Source organism: Leptonychotes weddellii, chromosome 1, assembly GCF_054177405.1.
Source record: "Leptonychotes weddellii isolate Sample4059 chromosome 1, ASM5417740v2, whole genome shotgun sequence".
NCBI classification, from domain to species: Eukaryota; Metazoa; Chordata; class Mammalia; order Carnivora; family Phocidae; genus Leptonychotes; species Leptonychotes weddellii.
This window is the reverse complement of record NC_138369.1, coordinates 108,287,748-108,309,358: the sequence shown is the minus strand read 5'-3', so window position 1 is coordinate 108,309,358 and position 21,611 is coordinate 108,287,748. Positions and strand designations below refer to the sequence as shown.

The 21,611-nt window shown below is 40.1% G+C and overlaps 1 protein-coding gene across 10 annotated transcripts in view; it reads left to right on the top strand.

Annotated features, from left to right (window-relative positions):
- Positions 1-21,611, top strand: part of PLD1 (phospholipase D1) — a 189,292-nt gene that overhangs the window by 110,988 nt on the left and 56,693 nt on the right. For 9 of the 10 annotated variants that reach the window (XM_081829662.1, XM_081829656.1, XM_081829645.1 and 6 more), the window contains 7 exons: positions 1,080-1,190; positions 3,870-4,070; positions 5,076-5,289; positions 5,884-5,997; positions 12,274-12,402; positions 13,147-13,265; positions 15,010-15,123. In XM_081829662.1, coding sequence (XP_081685788.1) covers positions 1,080-1,190; positions 3,870-4,070; positions 5,076-5,289; positions 5,884-5,997; positions 12,274-12,402; positions 13,147-13,265; positions 15,010-15,123 — 1,002 coding nt within the window. The remainder of the gene's footprint in view (positions 1-1,079; positions 1,191-3,869; positions 4,071-5,075; positions 5,290-5,883; positions 5,998-12,273; positions 12,403-13,146; positions 13,266-15,009; positions 15,124-21,611) is intronic. The other variant, XM_081829638.1, reaches the window with a different exon arrangement.

Below are 21,611 nucleotides of genomic sequence, written 5' to 3'. Positions count from 1 at the left end.
TACCAGAGCACATACCCTCCCCAGTGTCTATCACCCAGTCACCCCATCCCTCCCACCCCACCGTTTGTTTGGTTTTTTAAGATTTTATTTATTTGAAAGAGAGAGAGCATGAGCAGGGGGAGGGGCTGAAGGAGAAGCAGACTCCCTGATGAGCAGGGAGCCCAATGACGTGGGTCTTGATCCCAGGACCCTGAGATCATGACCTAAGCTGAAGGCAGATGCCTAACCAACTGAGCCACCTAGGCACCCCAGTAGTTTGGTTTTTTTAAATACTACCAGCTATTAGACATGTCTTTTTGATAGTTAATGTTAATAAAAAATGTTATCTGTATAGCATGTTAAAGTTTATCAGGCACTTTTGATTTAATTTGACCCTCACAATGGCCTTGTCTGTCTTCTTTTAAGTCCAGGGCCTAAGGTTAGATCAATTTTAATTTTGTGCTGTTGTTAAAACTCAGGGATTTTTGCATGTTAGAGAAACTGACTTCCAAAGAAGTCATTTCACAAACAGACATTAATGATGTAATTGTGGGTTAAGAGTATGAATCAATATGTTCATCTCTGAAGTTAAAGAAATTTCTTTTTAATTTAAATTTTTTTAATAAAGAAAAATTCTATTAAAGTGCTCCAGAAACATTTAAGGGATATTTAGTATAATTTATTGCATTAGAGTTTTGTGTCACTGCTATTTCAACTAACTGAAATATAATAAAAACCAAAAACTCTAATCCTGTAACATGAATCAGGCCAAAGCTTTCCTCAATGTTAAGTGTTTGAAAATGTTCAGAGGTGTAAGATCATCAGACACTTTTAGCAGATGAGGTTACCATTTCAGCTTTTTGGTTATGATGAATCAAATATTGATACCGTCTCTTGGTATGACAAGTCATAGGAATGGAAGGGAGATAAATTTTTATTTTTGTTATTTGTATCTTAAGATACGCTTATGTGTCACCTTGTACTTTTCATTAAATATTTTATTTTACTTGTTTGTAGAAGAAAGTTTAGAAGAAGGAAAAAGAAAATCATCACCTACTTCCAGAAATTCTCATTCCTCCCTGTGTTTTCTCTCGTGACAGCAACAGGGAGTGAGAGTCTTTGTAATGCTCTACAAAGAGGTGGAACTTGCCCTCGGAATCAACAGTGAATACAGCAAGAGGACTTTAATACTTCTACACCCCAACATAAAGGTATCAGGTTCATCCTTCTGAACAGTACTTCTTCTCTATTATTCTGTAGTTTTTCAGATGTGTTTTGCTTTGAACAGTGTAATCTGTAGAATTCTCTAATGTATATTTTGAATAAATAGCATTGTATCCTTCTTAGAAATAAAACAAAATACTCTGCTTTCTTATACTTCTGGTATTGGTGGAGTTAGCAGAGTTCACATTTCTGACCCTGATCATTTAGCCAAGAGCACACCTCTTAGAATTGTTTTAATATTCAGGAGCTCTGTCAAGGTCCCATGCTCCTCATTAAGATTGTTCTGGAAGCTCTTAGACGTGATCTCCTTGTGACATCCCTTGATGCTGATAGCAACAGAGAGCTCCTCTAGGATTTAAGAAGCTTTTTCTTAATAGCAACTTGCATAAAAAAACTAATAAAGTAAATAAACACAATAAGCAGCTTGAAAAAAGCTATTTGATATTTACCAAAGATTTAAAGCCTATCAATAGTTATTCCTCAGTCATTGAGATACATCAGAGCAATGAATTAATAAATCTCCAGCAGGCTAAAATATATAACAATTATATATTTTATTTGGTCAAAAAAAAGATGTTCCATGTAAATAGTAATCAGAAGAGAGCAGGAGTAACTGTACTAATATCAGGTGAAATTGACTTTAAATAGGAAAAGTTTATAGTAGACAAGGATTTTATATATTAATAAAAGTTTCAAAGCAGCAAGAAGTTATAACAATTATAAACATGTACCCACCTAATAATGGACATCAAAATATATAAAGCAAATATTGATAGAATTGAAGGGCAGAATAGACAGTTCTACAATAATAGTTGGACACTTTAATATCCCACTCTCAATAATGATTGGTACGTACATACAGTGGAATATATTTCAGTCTTAACACGGAAGGGAATTCTGACATATGCTAAAACACAGATGAAACTTGAAGACATTATTCTACATGAAATAAGTCAGTCACAAAAAGGCAAATATTGTATGATTCTATTGACATATATATGTCAAAGACATAGAGACAAAGAGTAGGATGGTGTTTCCCAGGGTTGAAGGGAGGAGGGAATGGGGGAGTTATTGTTCAATGGGTATAGAGTTTCAGTTTTGCAAAATGAAGAGTTCTGGAGATTGTAGTGATGAGTGAACAATATGAGATGTACTTAATACCGGTGTACTGTACATTTAAAAATGATCAATATGGTAAATTTTATGTTATGTGTATTTTACCACACACAAAAGAAGTAGGTTACTAAAAAAAAAAAAAGTAGTCTCCAGAGTTTTTGGAATGTTTCTACTTAAAGATATACAAAAATAGGTCAGTCTGGGATCATTTAATAAGAATTCTATTTGAAAGCAGGAGGTTAATAACAAAGTATCTTTCAAATCAAGAGCTGCCAAAGCATGTATATCCCTATATCTATACACTTGCCATTTTAATTCATTGGCTACCAAAATATCAATATACCTATTAAAAATTTTGTCAGAGATAGATGTTGGTTAAACGTTTTTAGAGTTTTTTAAGTAATATCAGGTGTTACAGAATTCTTTAAAGTGGAAAAAAGAATCAGCTATTATGTTGAGCTAACTTTTACTAAACTGTGTGGCCAAATTTCTAGCTAAATGGCAGCTACCCCAAAATGTGGTGTGGGGTGGGGCTGGTGGAGAGGCTCCAAATAACTAGGAGTCTTCCTCTTCTAAATACTGAGAATGAAATTAGAACTTTGGTGTATACATAGCACATTTTGGTATTTGAATTATAGAAAATGCTATTCAGGGGAGAATGGCTAAAATTAACAACACAAGAAACAACAGATGTTGGCGAGGATGCAGAGAAAGGGGAACCCTCTTCCATTGTTGATGGGAATGCAAACTGGTGCATCCACTCTGGAAAACAGTATGGAGGTTCCTTAAAAAGTTAAAAATAGAACTACCCTGTGACCCTGCAACTGTACTACTAGGTATTTATCCAAAGGATACAAAAATAGTGATTCGAAGGGGCACATGCACCCCAATGTTTATAGCAGCAATGTCCACAATAGCCAAACTATGGAAAGAGCCCAAATGTCCGTCAACTGATGAATAGATATAGAAGAAGTGGCACATATCTACAATGGAATATTACTCAGCCATCAAAAAGAATGAAATCTTGCCATTTGCAATGATGAGGATGGTACTAGAGGGTATTATGCTAAGCAAAATAAGTCAGAGAAAGACAAATACCATATGATTTCACTTGTGTGGAATTTAAGAAACAAACACGGATGAACACAGAGGAAGGTTTAAAAAAAGATAAAAACAGAGAGGGAGACAAACCATAAGAGACTGAATCACTAAATTCTATCCCTGAAACTAATACTACATTGTATGTTAACTAACTTGAATTTAAATAAACTCTTGAAAGAAAACTAAAGCAAAACAGAAAAAGAAAGAAATCACTAAATTCTATCCCTGAAACTAATACTACATTGGTATGTTAACTAACTTGAATTTAAATAAACTCTTGAAAGAAAACTAAAGCAAAACAGAAAAAGAAAGAAAGAAAGAGAGGGAGGGAGGAAGGAAGGAAGGGAGGAAGGAAAATGCTATTCAGGGGAGAAAACATCGATTTTATTATATATGAAGGACATTTTAAAAAGTGCATTACAGGTGGGTTTTTTTTTTCCCCTCCCAAGGTGATGAGGCACCCAGATCATGTATCATCCAGCGTATATCTGTGGGCCCATCATGAGAAACTCGTTGTCATCGACCAGTCAGTGGCCTTTGTGGGTGGGATCGACCTGGCCTATGGAAGGTGGGATGACCATGAACACAGACTCACAGATGTGGGTAGTGTGAAGCGTGTCACCGTAGGATCATCTCTGGGTTCCTTCACAGTAAGTTTCTCCTTTATGGAACTGCATAAAAGGTACAGAGTTTGTAGAAGTATGCGTTAATAGCATGACTTACTGATTGGTTGAATGAGGAGTGGCCTATTTCTGGATGGACAGACCTGGTTTCAAATACCATCTAGCAAGTCTGTAACTTTGCATCTCTTGATCTCAGTCTCTTTCCTTGTAAGAGGAAAAAGATCCAATAGTGCATTTGCTAGCTCACAGTCAGCTCCTTTGTTTTCCATTTAAATGAAAGATTCATTTCCTATTTGGAAAAAAAAGTTCATAAACAAAAATATGTGTCAGTTGGGTTTTAAGTTAAATCAGCAGCCTTATTACAAGTACCTGCCAAGGCTTTTGAAATCTTCCTACTTAAAGACATGCAAATAGAGGCTAGGTCAGTCTGGAGTCCTGGAGGGACTTCTTTCTGAATACAGGAAGTTAATAACTTCTCAAAGTACCATTCAAATCAAGTGCTGCCAAAATACCCATATGCCTAGATCCATATTGCAGTACTTACTGTTTCAACTCTAACCGTTGCCAACATATCCATACACTTACTAAAAATTTTGATGGGCTCCATCTTATTTTACTGCTGGATATGTTGGTGACTTTTCTGGGGAAAAAAAAAAAAAAAGATTTAATGAATAAGTAGCCAGGAAAATAATTGACAGAAGAAGCACTACTTAACATTTATCAGAGGCAGAAGTTCAGTTGCTCAACAGTGAATATAACTCATGTAAGTGTGTTTGAGATAAAAAGGTTAGCTGGTATGAAATTTCAAGAATTTGGTCTACTGAAGGAGGAACTACAATGGAATGCCTGGTATCCCTTTGCTAGCATTGAAACAGCTCACTGACCTGAGGCTGACCTTACCCATTATCGGGTGTCCGATAGAGAGCCTCCATCCTATGTGAACTTGACACCTCAGCTCAACTGGAATGAAAGGATCACATTGCAGCATATCTTATGCAGTCTTTTTTTTTTTTTTTTTAATAATTTTCTCAGGCTGAAATAATAGAGTCCATGGAATCCTTGAGCCTCAAAGATAAAAATGAATCTAGTAAAAATCCACCCACCCTGAAGAGTGCTGATGATATGGATTCAAAACTGAAAGGAATGGGAAAGTCCAGAAAGTTCTCTAAATTTAGCCTCTACAGGCAGCTCTACAGGCACCACCTGCACAATGCAGATAGCATTAGCAGCATCGACAGTGCCTCAAGTAAGTCTTCCTCTTTGCTAGAATGTATCTTGATGACGTTAGAATGTATCTTGATGACGTTCCGTCCTTCTGCAGCTGGATACTGTGTACCAGTCTTTAAAACTGGTCTTTCTGGAATGGAGTCATAGGAGCTATATCACCCTATTCGATATCCTGCCATTTTGTGGCTTTGTTGGCCTCATTTGGGAACAGATTTATTGTTTTATTCACATAAGGAGTCATAACAACCACAATTCATACTTCTGGTGGTAGCTGAATGACTCAGCGTTTCTAACATAATGCCAAGTTATAAAGAAAAAAGAGAAGTTACCAGACGTCCTTCACTTTTCATAGAAGAAATCTCATTTCTCTTCCTATCCAGAAATATGTGAAGCTTTTATCTTCAAACATTAGATTTCCTACATCTTGTAAATTTGCTCTTCTTTTCACATCTGCCTTAAAGCTCTGCATTTTCTGTTCACAGAATTTGTGACTGATTTTTTAGCCTTGCCTTGTTTTAAAAATGATTGAGCCTACTTTTCAGTTTAGAAAATTTGATATTATATATATTTCTTTGTAAAAAAAAAAAAAAAAAGAACTCTCAACTTTCTCCAGGTTATTGTAATCACTGTAGAAGTCGTCAGAATTTAATCCATGGTCTAAAACCCCACCTGAAACTCTTTCGCTCTTCCAGTAAGTCTGAGCAGGGGCTCGCTAGACCTGACATGGGTAAGTGATGTATGAGGCAACAGAATGTCCTCAGGCGTCCGCTTTTGTTGCATGAGCAAAGTGAGTGTGTTTCTGGCCTGGCTTTCTGTTTGCACTGTGTTCACGTCCCTTGTGGTATTAGAAATTGTAATCTGATAAGCTTTTGCAAGAACAAGGTATTTGAATAAGTTAATCACGGCCTAAAATGTGGAGGTGGGGATGAAGAGGGATTTGGCAACGGATCACATAAAGGGATAAGTAATGATCGTAATGTATGACAACCACGGTAAAATCGTAAGCTAATTTATTGTGTGCAGACTGCCTGGGACGACCTGAGCACTGGTGGCGCTTGGTGGTAATAGTGTTATCTCCCTTTTTACAGATGAGGAAACTCAGGGTCAGAGATGATAAGTAACTTGCACAATGGTGTTCCAGTTTATTAGCTTCCCAGAGCTCATAATTCAGATTTGTGATTTAGCAAAAACGCAGATTGCTACATCATGAGCATGTGGCTAAATTCCAAGGTCATGGTTCTAGTGTGCTATTTAGAAGACTGATGTAGAGCCCAGTTACCACAGCTGGATGTGAGTCACTTGTGTACCCCAGTGTTTCTCAGAGTCTCTGAGGGGAATACTGAGGAGGTGGGCCCTAGACCCTCCCACCTCTATTGGTATTGCTTCAAGCAGAGAAATCCTGCTTCCATATATATATTGAAGTTCCATGTGAATTTGTGTTAAAAAAAAAAAGTAAGGGTCTACTATTAATAATAGAAGGAATTTAAAGAGAACAGCTCTACATTTAAATTGTGTATTGACTTAAACTTCTGTTGTCTCATAGGACTTGAAACCCGAATTAAACATAGAGTAACTCTTTATGAGAAACTGAAACTGAATACTTGTTTGAGTTAATAACTTCCTTTCCTGAGGCTATAAGCTGAGTTAGCTTCTTTGTAATGTTAGTTTCACTTGGACGCCAAAGACCTTGATGGGGGTGCCTGGGTGGTATAGTCGGTTAAGCTCCGACTGTTGATTTCAGCTCAGATCATGATCTCGTGCTCATGGGATCAAGCCCTGCATGGAGCCCAGAGTGGGGCTCCGTGCTCAGTGGGGGGTCTGCTTGAGATTCTCTCTCTCTCCCTTGCTCTCTGCCCCTAACCCCTGCTCTCTCTCTTTCTCAAATAAATAGATAAATCTTAAAAAAAAAAAAAAAAGACCATTATGAACTGGGCTCCTAGTGAACCCGTGTGGAGCATGCACACAAGATCACTATGGGTTGGGGCGCCTGGGTGGCTCAGTTGGTTAGGCGGCTGCCTTCGGCTCGGGTCGTGATCCTGGAGTCCCGGGATCGAGTCCCGCATCGGGCTCCCTGCTCGGCGGGGAGTCTGCTTCTCCCTCTGACCCTCCTTCCTCTCATGCTCTCTGTCTCTCATTCTCTCTCTCTTAAATAAATAAATAAAATCTTTAAAAAAAAAAAAAAAAAGATCACTATGGGTTAATTAGAAAATTCACTAAAATCAGTTCATAATGAATGTACTGATACCATGATTATTTCGTAGTATATATATTCAAAATATATTTTGAATATATTTCTGTAGTATATACATTCAATATTTCTCAATATATATTTCTATAGTATGTATATTCAATTTATATTTGAATATATAATATATATTTCTGTAGTATATATATTCAAAATCATTTGGCCATCTTCAGGATTTTTTTCTCTCAAAATGATGTTGCAAGCGGGAGAATTTCAAGTTTCAGTGGCTTTGCTTGGTAACTATGTTATTTTTAAACAGTTGAATTTTGTCCTCTTATATTCAACAACTGTTTGCTGATCTTACTTTTTAAGCAAGATTAAATAAATGGCTGAGAGGAGGAAATCATTTTTGCAATTTTTTTTTTCATTTTTGCAATTTAGTGAGACAGTGTTTCAACCCCAGATATCTAGTCATAAGGGATAAAGAATAGTAGGCTAAATCTTTTCTAAACTCTGTTCTCAGGGATGCAATGGTATAAGATGTATAAGACTTATTTTCTCCAGTCAAAGAGCTTATTATCTAATAGATAAGCATGAGTTTTAAATGTTTCACTAACCTAGTGCCTTAGTAATTCATCAGGGGGAGATACCCAACTGGCAAGAGTTGCCAGTGAAACCTTGTCCACAAAAGTGTTGATACACAACTCTAAAATCCCAGTTTCAAAAATCAGAAGGTTTTTTGAAAATATAACTCATTGAGGACCCGTTTTGGAACTGGCCCTGGGTATAGGCAAAAATTCAGTAGGTAGAGCCTAAGAAGGGAGAAAAACAGGCACCCTAGGTAGATTTTGTATCTTAAGGCACATATATGGGAAATGCCAAAAGTGTTTATTTCAGCATCTCAGATGTAGGTGTGGAATGTGGTAAATACATAGAGGTCTACCATTTCTTATTCAAAATTCTAGGGGTCAGAGGTACTTCAGAAATTAGAAGATTCTGGATTTTAGAAAGGTAATGCAATACCTATACCTATATATAATGTTATGCTGCTTGCAGGGTCCTGGAAATACCCTGTAAGGAAATCATTTATATTTGTTCAGCAGCAGGTGGGATAAATAAAGATTACAATCTCTTGTCAGTTGAGGTCAGATTTTACTAACACATGAACTGTAAGAAAACATTTGAATTTTCAGAGCTTTTGGGTTTTGAAATTTTGGTTAAGGGATGCGTAAATTTGTGTATAGATTGGGTTGATGGGATAGATCTGTACCTGTATATGGAGGGCCTTGAAAATCAAGCTGCGACATTGAATTTCATCTACTAAATGTTGGAGAATCCCTGGGGGATGAGAGGTGGGGGTGGGATTTGAAGAAGAGGGGCCGTGGGGGGATGGAGGTGTTAAGGGTGGTGTTTTACTAAGTTACACTAGAGGTACAGGGAGTCTGACTAGCTTGTCCCAAGAATGAAGTAAATGGAAGAAACTTTTTTCCAAAGAAAGAATCAGCAGAATTTCATTAGGATTTGGGAAGTGGCAATCGGGAGGTAGGCAGAGAAGACAGCAAAGAAAAGAGAGGAGCCAACGTAGATTTCAAGGTTTGAGCTTGAGTAACTATGAACAGAAAGCAGAAATCTCCAGGGAAGGCTTGATTTTGCGAGGATAATAGTGATTCTAGTGTTAAACACTTTTAAATGCAGGTGGGACAGCTAGGTGAACGAGGCCAAGTGAGACATTGGAAGTGCCTGTACTTCTTAGAGCCAAAGGAGAAGCCAGAACTAGAGGGGCACATTTTGGAGAAGGTCGGGGAGAACTTTGGGAGGAGGAACTAGGAAAGAAGATCAAGAACGGGGTTTGGAGTAATGGTGTAGGGGATGCAGCCTTGGCAGGCAGGGTCTGGGCCGCTGATGGATGAGGAGGGCAGAAAACTGGCATGAAAACCTATGCCAAAGACAAGGCAGGTGCATTCATGCAGTCAATTGGGAGCCAGATGCAGACTAGGGAGAAGCCCTCAGATCAGCATCGCTGATGTAAAAAGCCTCTCTTTCTACTTGTAGGTGCTCACACACTTCTGAGCAATAATCACAGTAACTAGGAGTCCTTGGCTCTATTGCTTTAATATCTCATGTGTTTGGAGGAAGACCCTGAGTTATTTGGAATAACTTAGGCCAAGATTATTTAGACTGAATCCAAAAACAAATTTGAATTATGAACAGGTTGGATCCAATTAGAACCAACATAATTTTCTGAGACTAGAATTTGCTTTGTTTTGTTTTTCTTATCATAACTGATTATTAGGTGAAAGTTAATTTTTAAACAAGTGTATGTATGTAAATATAGAGCTTTAGCTTATATGTGTATTATCTTATATATATATATTTTTTTATTTTGGAATTTGACCCATTATTTATCTCACTCTTTGTTCCTGTTTTCTTTTTTTTTTTTAAATACAAAGTGCCATGCTTACTGTAAAGATTTTATAGGTGAGCAAACAGATTACCAGTACTTTGGCCTTTAGTCTTAACAGAGCAGGAAAATAAATCACTGGGAGAAGTCAATAGAATTCTGTTTTTAACATTATTTAGTTTTGTTAATAATTAGCATGCTAAGGGGCACCTGGGTGGCTCAGTTGGTTGAGCGTCCAGCTCTTGGTTTGGGTTCTGGTCATGATCTCAGGGTCCTGAGATGGAGCCTGGTGTCCGGCGCCAAGCTCAGCGCAGAGTGTACTTGGGATTCTTTTTCCCTCTCCCTCTGCCCCTCCCCCTGCTCACACGTGTGTGTGTGTGTGTGTGTGCGCACACACTCTCTCTCAAATAAAAAATAAATAAATAAATAAATAAATAAATAAATAATATGTCTAAAAGAATAGCACTTTAACACATTTTTTTTTTAAGAGGCTGGGAGGGGCAGAGGGAGATGAAGAGAGAGAGAATCTTAAGCAGGCTCCACACCCAGCCCAGAGCCTGACGTGGGGCTCCATCTCATGATCCTGAGATCATGACCTGAGCCAAAATCAAGAGTCCGATGCTTAACCCACTGAGCCACCCAGGCGCCCCCAGACACTTTTCTTTTATAGGTAATTTCAGCAACCTTTGAAGGTTAATTATTCAGTTTAAGGTAGAATATCAGCAGCGTGTGTGGGGATTGTTTAAAAACTTGCGCTCTGCAAATACTGATCGATTGCCTACTGAATACCAGGAGCTACGGCAAGCCGCAAAGTGACACTCTGCAGCCCTGAGGAGTTTAAATACTGGTGGGGAGCATCCTTACGCGGTTGTGTCACAGAATCAGAAGCCCTGGGGGTGCAGCTGCTGACGGTTCTATAGCACTGCTAGGGGTTGCCTCACCCTCCTGGGATCTGCGAGGTAGCGGTAGGGCAGGTAACAGCTAATGTGGCTCTGGAAGGATATGAAGCTGAGCATGAGAGGGAGGGAAGATCATTCCAGACCGAAGGAATAATGTGCCAGCCGCTTTACTTGTCAGCATCTGAGAGAGAATATTTGGTAAAACTTTGGAGACTATGATTCAGTCATATACCTAAGGACTTTTCCTCGTAGTTACAGTAAGAGAAGAGCATGAGATACAGCTTACTGTTTGAGACCTCCAGGTTTCATCTAGGCATATTTTGGGGGTAATAACAGACCACGCCTGTCCAAATACTATGAGAAATATGGTGCGCCTAGCTTGGGGGAAAAAGGCTTCGGGAGGGAGGTTGGCGCCAGTTGGGAAAGAGCCTTCTGTGCACACTCAGCTTTTAGGATTTGACTCCCTGTAGGCAGCAGGTGGTCTTAAAATGCTTTTAAGCCAACAGTCTGCATTTTAGAAAGACAATTCTGGGATGTGCGGTGGTAGGGGCCAGTCCGCTACTCTCACTGGCACGTGCTACCATGTATTCATTCAACGACTAGTTTTGCATCCAGTGTCGTCTTTGTTAAGTGCCTCTTCTGTGCCAAATGCTGCATTTGTGGTGTGTAGTTCTGCTCGTCTTCCTGCTTCGTTGCCTTTGTGGTCAACATAGCCCATAAATATACGAACTATTTAAGTCAAAGTATTCACCCTTTAGTAAAACGGTCCCAGCAGAGCTCTACGTGAAACGTTGCAGTGGATTGCTGCTCTTGCGCCTATGTGATCATAAGTTCTGTGTGTTGTTGTGATATTTTTTATGGATGTCATTTATGATGCTGGGAATGTAGAATGTGAGAGCCCAAGAATCTTAGATGCCATCCATCTAGGCCAAATTCTTCCTTTTATATATAAAGAATTTCTGACCCCAAAAGATGAAGCTCAGTGTCACTTAGCTTGACAATTCCAGGGCTGGAACAGGGGCTGCCTGCAGATTTGAGGTTCTTGCTTTTGAGATGCCAAAGACGAGAATTATGTGCTGGGTGTGCACCATATCGGCTGGGGAGAGCCAAGGGCGTGATTGCTTCATGGCCTCTGCCTCTCACGTTTCTCTGCCTGACCTGGCTTTATTGCTCTTTCATTGTCCCTCCCAGTGAGTTCTTTATTCACAGTTAGCTCTGTGATCCGTTCTTCAGTCATCTGGTCGATGGGGAGAAGAATGTTGAATTTCACTGTCAGGTGATAAGCCTGGTTACAGCCCCAACTACCTACTAGTGATAAACTTGTGTACAGTGTGAAACCCTGCTGGCCCACAGCCTCAGATGGGATGAACACATGCTGCCCTAGGTCTGTGCCTTAAGGATAACAGTTCAGAATTCCCTGGGTGTTTAATGAGTGAGAGGTGAGCCTCCCCGCCACTCCCCCCCACCCCTCCCCCCCCACCGGGGCCCACCTGAACACAGTCTCTGCTACCTTCACAGACACCAGCTCCATCCGCAGTTTGCAGACAGGCATGGGAGAGCTCCACGGGGAAACCAGGTTCTGGCATGGAAAGGACTATTGCAATTTTGTCTTCAAAGACTGGGTTCAACTGGATAAGCCTTTTGCTGGTGAGTGCCATGATCATGGGTGGCTGCTTATGTTTTGTTTTTTACTTGTCAGCATCTGAGAGAGTATGCATACGCAGGATATACTGTCCTTTGTTCTGCTTTGTTTTGTTTTGAATATTTGGTAAAACTTTGGAGACTGTGATTCAGTCATATACCTAAGGACTTTTCCTCGTAGTTACAGTAAGAAAAGAGCATAAGATACAGCTTACTGTTTGAGACCTCCAGGTTTCATCTAGGCATATTTTGGGGGTAATAATCTGTAATTCTGCAAGAGATGGTGCCCTTCCTTTGATCGTCTCCTTTTCTGCGTATCATCTTCATCTTCCAGCATGAAAATGGCACGTTTTCAGATTATCACTGTGCTTATGTATTTAAGAGAAGATAGAGATGGAACTGTATACATAGCCTGAGGTTAGTTCAACAGGACACAAAAGAAAAACGTAATATTAAGTCCACAACCTTAGATAATTTACGCCAACTCGCATCTTGCCTTGCCTAGTGATTATCTCATACTAAGTGAAATGGACACATCCTGGGGGGAGGCCCATGGAGGACTGTGTGCCTCAGTGTGTATCTTTGTTTCCCTTGGCAAAGGTATTGTTCCACCCAAGCCAAGTAATATATGCATAGTGAACATTACCACATTTCCTTTGACGGATCATGGTCGGGGTCAGTGCTGGAATCACATGGCTCTGTCCCTGGCCGAGCAGTTAGTGATGATCTGTGCCTGGGGCACCTGGGCAGATTTCATTGACAGACACTCCACTCCTCGGATGCCATGGCATGACATCGCCTCTGCAGTCCACGGGAAGGCGGCTCGTGATGTGGCCCGTCACTTCATCCAGCGCTGGAACTTCACGAAGGTACGTGGTTGACTTTATCACGATTCAGCCCACATAAAGAGAGAGAGCCTGGAAGAAGAGAAACCTAGAGGGTTGGCAAGAAGGTGCTGCGGTGACCCATCTGTTCTTGAGTGCCTGGTTGCCAGAGCGCCAGGGTCGGCGGGCAGAAGGAAAAGAAGACGTTCCTGAACTCTCCCACCGCAGACAATTCAGAGCACAGAGAGATAGATGCCACTTTCGGGGCCTATTGTGATCCTTTTCACGTTTTGGATCCTCAGTGTTGGTTAAGCATCTGGTCTGTGCTGATGGTCAGCTGGAGGGCTATTGTAGGGGGGATAGGGGCCTTGTTTGGATGAGAGAGCTCGAGCTTTCAAGTCCTCCCAGTCCTGGCATTGCGCTGGGGGGTTCACACCGGTCCAAGCTTCTGGGAGGTGGCTCTGAGCGAGGGGAGCAGTGTGAGAAGATGGGGCCATTTTCCTTTTCTTCAGACTGTGTCATATGCCTTCATTACATATGGGAATAACTTAAGTACCTCCCACCCAGGTGGCATTAAGGTTCCATCTTCTTTAGTATAAATTATGACAAGGCATTAGTCTCCTTGATAATTTGGGAAAAAATTGTTTTATCAACAAGTTAGAATCTCACCTGATTTTTCATTTACATAAGTTTTTATTTATATAAACCTTATAAATTTTTAGAAATAATGGAAATATTTTTTAAAGATTTATTTATTTATTTTAGAGAGAGAGTAGGGGGGTTGGGGAGAGGCAGAGGGAGAGGGAGAGAGAATCTCAAGCAGACTCCCCACTGAGCACGGAGTCTGAGAAATAATGGAAATGTTTTTAACGAAAATTAAGGGAGCATGAATGAATAAATGAAGGAATATTACTTTTAACCTATCTGTGATTGGTTTTGGGATTTCCAGTGCTTATATACTCTCTTCCTGGCAGGATAAACTGGTAAACCCCATAAAGCTTTTCAAAAAGTATCCAACCTTTAACTCAGAAAATGTTTTTTTGGGTATTTAAGTTAAAGAAGTAATCTGGAGACGCCTGGGTGGCTCAGTCGGTTAAGCGTCTGCTTTCAGCTCAGGTCATGATCCCAGGGTCCTGGGATCGAGTCCCTTGTCAGGCTCCCTGCTCAGCGGGAAGCCTGCTTCTCTCTCTCCCTCTGCCTGCCACTCCCCCTGCTGTATGTGCTGTCTCTCTCTGGCAAGTAAATAAAAAAATAAAATCTAAAAAAGAGAAGTAATCTGATAGGTAATTTATTTTGATATTGCTTCTAATAATTCTGATAAAATGAGAAATAACTGAAATGCACATTAATAAGAATTTATTTAACAAATTATGGTTCCTTATCATTTTCTTAGGAAGTTACTAAAATAGGATATACAGTGCTACACTGCTGTGACAAGATATCTACAACATAGTAAGAAATCAGTTTACAAAAAAAAATACCATTTTTTTGCCATTATATACCTCTATAACTCTAGATCGCATTTAAGCTTTCTTTAAAAATATAAAACAATACATGCCCACTGCAGAAGCTAAAAAATAGAAGGAGAAAAGGAGTTCTCTGCCTCCAGAAAATGGAAAGAACACAAAATAAATAATCGATTGCCTCTTCAACTAGAAACTCCACTGTTAACGTTTTTCTTTTTCTTTATCAAATGAATCTGAATTTCTTTTATAATCACAAAGTAGGGAGGAATGGAGCTATTTTCTCATCTGGATCTTTTTTTTTTACCTGTTATTCTTTATTTTAGATTATGAAGTCAAAATATCGATCCCTTTCTTATCCTTTCCTGCTTCCCAAATCTCAAACAACAGCCCATGAGTTGAAATATCAAGTGCCTGGGTCCGTCCATGCCAATGTACAGGTAAGGCTAGCTTTTCTTTTTCACCAAATGCTACTGAGTAAAATTACTCTTACTGGATTAAGTGCCTAGTACATTGGCTTCTCAATGAGGACAACTCCAAATCAAATCTGAATAGACCTTTTAAAATTGAGTATTATATTTCCTATTTAAAGTGTGTTCCATTTATCCTCTTTTTAAAACTCTTATAATAAACACACAGTTTTACTTCCTTACCACTTGTTACCCCTGTTACTCATCTTTTATTCTACGCTGTAGCGTATTCATCATTATCTTTACATGTTCATCTCTTGTTTCACCTGTATCATCAATTTCTTTAGCGACACACTCATCTCTTTTATGCTTCTGTTCCTCCCACTGTGGCTATCCTAGGGTCTTATACTTACACTTATCCTAGAGTAAGTGATGGATAATCTTCTTATTTGAGTCACTTTGTAACTGAAATATAAAGCAATCATTGTTAAGAAGTCTTTCCCCTATGAGAGGGTCTCACAGAAAGCATGTGTATTCTTAATCGATATAATCTTTTATGCATAAGTTGTAAAAACCTCAAATGCTCAAGAAATTTTGCTTTTTGTTTTTTTTTTACTATGATTGATATTATCACTGGTAGGTTGCACAATGACTCAAGAGGGTTAATCAATCTGGAATAGCTCATCTACACTTACAAAATATTTTTTTTTTTTTTAAGATTTTATTTATTTATTTGAGAGAGAGAGAGAATGAGAGACAGAGAGCATGAGAGGGAGGAGGGTCAGAGGGAGAAGCAGACTCCCTGCCGAGCAGGGAGCCCCATGCGGGACTCGATCCCGGGACTCCAGGATCATGACCTGAGCCGAAGGCAGTCGCTTAACCAACTGAGCCACCCAGGCGCCCCACTTACAAAATATTTTTAAAAGTTTCTTTGTCCTCCATTCATAACATTTGCTATAAAGGGTCTGGTTTTAGTTTCCTCAAAAATGTATTAAGTTTCCAAGTAAATTAAGGATCTTTATGTCACAAGGATTCCAATAAATGTGTTCATAATTGGAAAATGTGTAAATAAATAAATATTCTTAGGAAAGGCCAGTCAAGGAAAGGCTTGTCCTGTTATTCCTTCTGAAGTGACCCTAGCAACATGATACTCTGTTAACCAGGGATTGATACCGGGTAAGCACCAGGAATGTGGCTGAAACTTCACATCTAAGAAGCTAGTTATAGTTCAATATAATTTTAGTTCCTAATTAGCCAAATGCCTTTTAGAGGCTCTTTTAATAGAATATGGAATTTGCTTAATGAAGTCACATAATTTTACCACATCCAGTTGAAGCATCTCAGATTACACGTAGGAAAATTAAGACCCAGTGGGGCTATGAGACTTGTCAAGGGTCACCAGCTGGTTGTAGGTAGAAGTGGAGCTTGAAATCCTGCTCTAGTCCATTGTTACCTCACCTCAAATATCTTGAGATCATCAGGGGCAGAACTAGGATGGGCAGCCTTTGACATTGCCTTTTGTTAAAGGTCATCCTATCAGCATCAGAAATATTGAGTAAGGGCGCCTGAGTGGCTCAGTTGGTTAAGCATCCGACTCTTGATTTTGCCTCGGGTCATGATCTCAGGGTTGTGAGATCGAGCCCTGCATTGGGCATGGACCCTGCTTAAGATTCTCTCTCTCCCTCTTCCTCTGCCGCTCCCCAGCCCCCCCCTTAAAAAAAAAAAAAAAAAGATTGTTCAAATAAAGATCCAGCAGTCTGCTACTGACATCACTAATACAGATTTATATAATCTGGACATGGATTCTAGTGAATATGATTATGTAAATGAAATGCCTAAATCAGTTACTTTGTACTATATACAAGTAGTATTTGTATCTAAGAAATAAAAAGACATTTCAGGCCATAGATGAAATAAGAGAACAATCAAAGAGATAAACCACTTGAGAGAAATACCTATAGCAAATATTTAGTTATCCCAGGCTACAGGAGACAATTAATTTAAACTTAGAGGCACAGATATATGTATGTTCATATGTCAGTTAATGAATATTTTATGAACCTGTTTAATTTTATTCTACTTGGAGGGAAAAATTACTCATGCTATAAGATAAAATAGGAACCTTCATGTTAAGAAAACAAGAGAATTTAATTTAAGATTTGAGATGGCATTAAAGTTGACTCAGTGATCAACTTATCAAAGTTAGCAGATGCAAATTAAGCATCTGTTGAAAAGGAATTTCTCGGAATTCTATATTTTTGTGATCAGCAAAGGAAGTTGTATGCTGGTGTTGCATAAACATATGTCTTCTCTTACCTGTGGGTAAAGCCCTGTTTTATATATTCTCATCCAGTTCCCTGGCATGGTAGATAGATACTCTGCATGTCCACTCTATCAAATGCCTCCCTTGAGTCACCTCCTCTGCATCACTGAATGTGGTGTTAGAGATGGGGCTGGATCCGTGATATCTCCTGATATACTTCTATGTTCATCCTCGATATGCTTGATATGCTCGGGTGGCCTGGACTCAGGAACCTCTAGAGCCAATTGATTTGAAAGGAAGTCTACCAAGACTTCCTCATTAATTCATTTATTCAGTCAACATATGTTTATTAAGTGCCATATGTTTGCACAGTGAAGTCACCAATGCATACTTGGGTGCTGAGGAAGAAGACACAAGTTCTCGGCCTCTGGAAGCCTCATTAGCTGGGGGAGAGAAAGCTGTGACGTTGAACTATTCAGTTAACAAGGCTAGGTGTGGTCCAGGACTAACTGCTAGCTTGACAGTAGGGCCCAGCACGCTGTGAGAGTCTGGCAGTGAGGACGAGAGAACTGGGTGTCTCCTGTAAGTAATAAGCCTGCCTGCTCCGTGGATGGTAGACCTGACTGCCACAGACCATTTGCTCTTGAAGAGTTGGCAGGTGAAGTTGAGATGGCTTAAGGATGCCCCAGAGTGCCGGCCTGGTTAATTTGGACCTGATCCTGGAGGCGTTAGTGAATTTTGGAACTTTTTTTTTTTTCCATCCAAGATGCAGCATGATATAGGAATGCTTTATGAAAATTAACCCAGATCAGAGTTTACAAACCTGGTTTTACCTGTGAAATGCTAATAACTGTGCCACGGGAAAATTTTCCATGGACAGAGAAGTTTTGGCAGATTTTCTGAGCACAGGATTTCTTAGTGCCCTTGTTATGCTGATATGTATCATGGAATCACTAAGAATGAATGTGCTGTGAGAATTTCCCAAGCCGAATGGATGGAGGGTCTCTCATTTTGTCACGCGTGTGTTTCCATCTCTCCGAACAAACACACTTGGGGACCTAAAGGTTGTGCATACGAAGAGCTTAGACGAGAAAGAAAGTGAAAGCAAGGATACCAGTGGGGAGGCTGTGGCTGTTATTCTAGCATATACAAAGTTTGCATTTGTAAATTCGTATTCTTTTTCCTGAAGAGGACTCCCCCGTAAGTGGAGAAGTGTTACTGGTAGTCAGGAGATGTTTTCAGAACTGCCAGAATCACTCCAGTTGTGAAAACAGTGGGCACAGTGCCAAATTTTTGAAGTCAGGAATGTCTGAGACGACCAGAAACTGAAAAAAGAAAAGAAATCAGCATGCTTCATGTCTCCTTTTCCGTAAAGTTCTGACCACAGTGTTGTTTCACTTCACATTATTTACTGGCTCTCCACGTTATGCGTCTTGTTCTAGACATTCTTATTCTCAAGTCATGAGTGAGTAGAGCTTAGAGGCCCAAAGCAATAATCTAGCTGAATCCGTGGTTTTCCAGAGAAGCCAGAAGGGAGCCGGGAGATGGGACCTGGTGCGTTGTAGGCAACTATACAGAGACCATAGGGTTGGTGGTGAGAGCTAAATTAATCCATGCAACAGCACTTAGAAAGTGCACTAGTTTGGATTGTATCAGTATTAGCTTCAGTCCTCAAGCTCTCCCTAGTGTTTTCAAGAGTTTGGAACAAAGCAGTTGACATTTTTCTGGGTGGGTCACAAGGATAGTTCTGGATACAAAATCCTTATACCATATATTTGTTGAAATGGAGAGAAAGAGCATTTGACATAATAAAGTAGAGAGTAGGTAAGATTCATGTTCTTTTATTTGCAAAAAGGAACCCAGTGATTTAATTCTTTTAACACAAAAACACTGGGTCCAGTCGTCCTTGGTAATTCCAACACCAGCTGTGATGCTCAGCTATCGCAGAAGGCTTGACACAACCAGCCAGGGCGACTAGTTAGGGAGACTAGAGCCAGGGCAGGGGGGACAGAGGCTGCCCCCACCAACATGGATTTCTGCTACTAAAAAAAAAAAAAAAAAGTCATCCAAACCTGAAAGCTGACTTCAGCAACTTGCACTGGCACTTTTAAAATAATCTCAGGTGTTTCCCCTTGGAGCTGGGCATTCTCAGAAGCCTGCCAAGAACATTTAGAGAAGACAAAGCAGGAGAAAGGCTTGGGGCTGAGGGGTGGAGGAAAGATGGCTCTGAAACCACTTACACACAGATTGTATAAAAGAACTTATTTTCTCCCGAAAAAGAACAAACTGGGTGCCCTAATGCTATCATTGCCACGTAAGGTAAATGACCAAGACAGAGGATGTTCTGGCATGTTTATCAAGGTAAAAGACAATGCCTGATGCCAAATTAGCATCAGTATGGAATCAATATAGAGAACAATCCTCTTTATTAAATTGGGCAGCCTATTGTAGAAAAGCCAGTCCTTAGACAATCATTGTTGAGAAGTCCTGCCAAATTGAGGGAAATGATTCTGCTGGAGTTACGTCTTTGATCTCTCTGTCTGTTAAAAAAATTAAACAGAAGGGACGCCTGGGTGGCTTAGTCGTTAAGCGTCTGCCTTTGGCTCAGGTCATGATCCCAGTGTGCTGGGATCAAGCCTGCATCGGGCTCCCTGCTCAGCGGGAAGCCTGCTTCTCCCTCTCCTACTCCCCCTGCTTGTGTTCCCTCTCTCGCTGTCTCTGTCAAATAAATAAATAAAATCTTTAAAAAAAAAATTAAACAGAAAAGAAACTATACAGGCGAGTGTGTGAATGACATCCGAATTATATTAGTGGAAAAACTTGTTCCTTACCCTTGGGGAAAATGGCCACATCACTCTCTGCAGGATGTCAATGTAGGAATCAATGTAGATTTCAAAGGACCACAACATGTTTTGTGTTGTGAAAAAATAAAGTAGATAGGGAGGGGTAAAAGAAAGCCATTTAACTTCCTCTAAGGCAGTTTCCTAACATGGAGGCTGTATGCCCATTTATGGACCAGGTCTCCATGCAGTGGCATTTCTGTGCTTGCTGCTGTGGTTCTTGGAGGGAGAAGCCCCATGAACGGGGAGTGTTTACTCTCTGCCCAGCACTGCACTAAGCTTTTTGTGGATGATCTCATTCAATATTCACCAGTCTCTAAACTGGACTCCTGTGTGGCCTCTTATTTTCACAGATGAGGAAAGTAAGACTTTGGGAAGTTAAAATAGCCCAGGGAGGAACAGTGAGGCTGAAGCTGGATGCTGAGCAGTCTGGCACCAGGGCCCGAGGTGGTAACCACGAGACAGAGGCTGTTTCTGACGAGATCTGGCTGGTTGTAACCACCAAGGGCTCCAGCAAGGCAAAGCTGCATGTCGAGATTGCCTTTTAGGATCCTCTTCTGTTGCAGCAGCTCCAAGTCCTCCCCCAACCCTCTTCTTGCTTCTTCCTGGCTCCCGAGAGCCCCCGTCTACACCTTTCTTCCTAGGACTTCTTTCCCCTTAAGTTTTATTTTCTACCTCTCCTTCAGCCTCAAGGTTAACTTTTCCCTATTGTTCGGGCAAAAGGATCATCCCATGTTGTGTGGTGAATGGATGACACTCAATGGACAAAGTGGTGATTAGAAGCAAGGGCTTGATAGTATGAGGCGAATTCTTGAACTTAGTCCATTTCTTGGTGCTCCTGGCCTGCTTTTCTCCTTGGACTGGAAGAATAAGGCCCAACGGTCTGAGTGCTTCCCTTGTCTCCCAACCCATGCCACTGATGGGCTTCTCCGTGGAAGCCAACTTCTGCTAGAGGGACATATAAATGGTCCTAACAGTCTCTGGTCCACAACTGACTGATTTGGGAGTTTAGGGAAATACAAAGAAATTAAGATATGTGCTGAATTTATAGGGAAGAAAAGCATTATAGTAAGGGAAAAGTAATTTGGGACAAATACTAAGGAAGTTTTGAAAGTTTTCCTTCAAGAAGAAATTTCTGAATTTCAATTCATATATTCAAATTGGGCCCACATGTATATAAGGGAATCGGGCTTGTGGATAAAAGAGGTTATCTTTCTGTCTGCCTGCCTATCTATCTATCTATCTATCTATCTATCTATCTATCTATCTATCTTTACGAAACGATTTCAACCATTCTGTACATGACTCAGTGCTCACCATGGTAAATGTGGTCACTGTCTGTCACTATACAACATTATTACAATATCATTGACTCAATCCTCTATGCTATCTTTGTGATTTATTTATTTTATAAC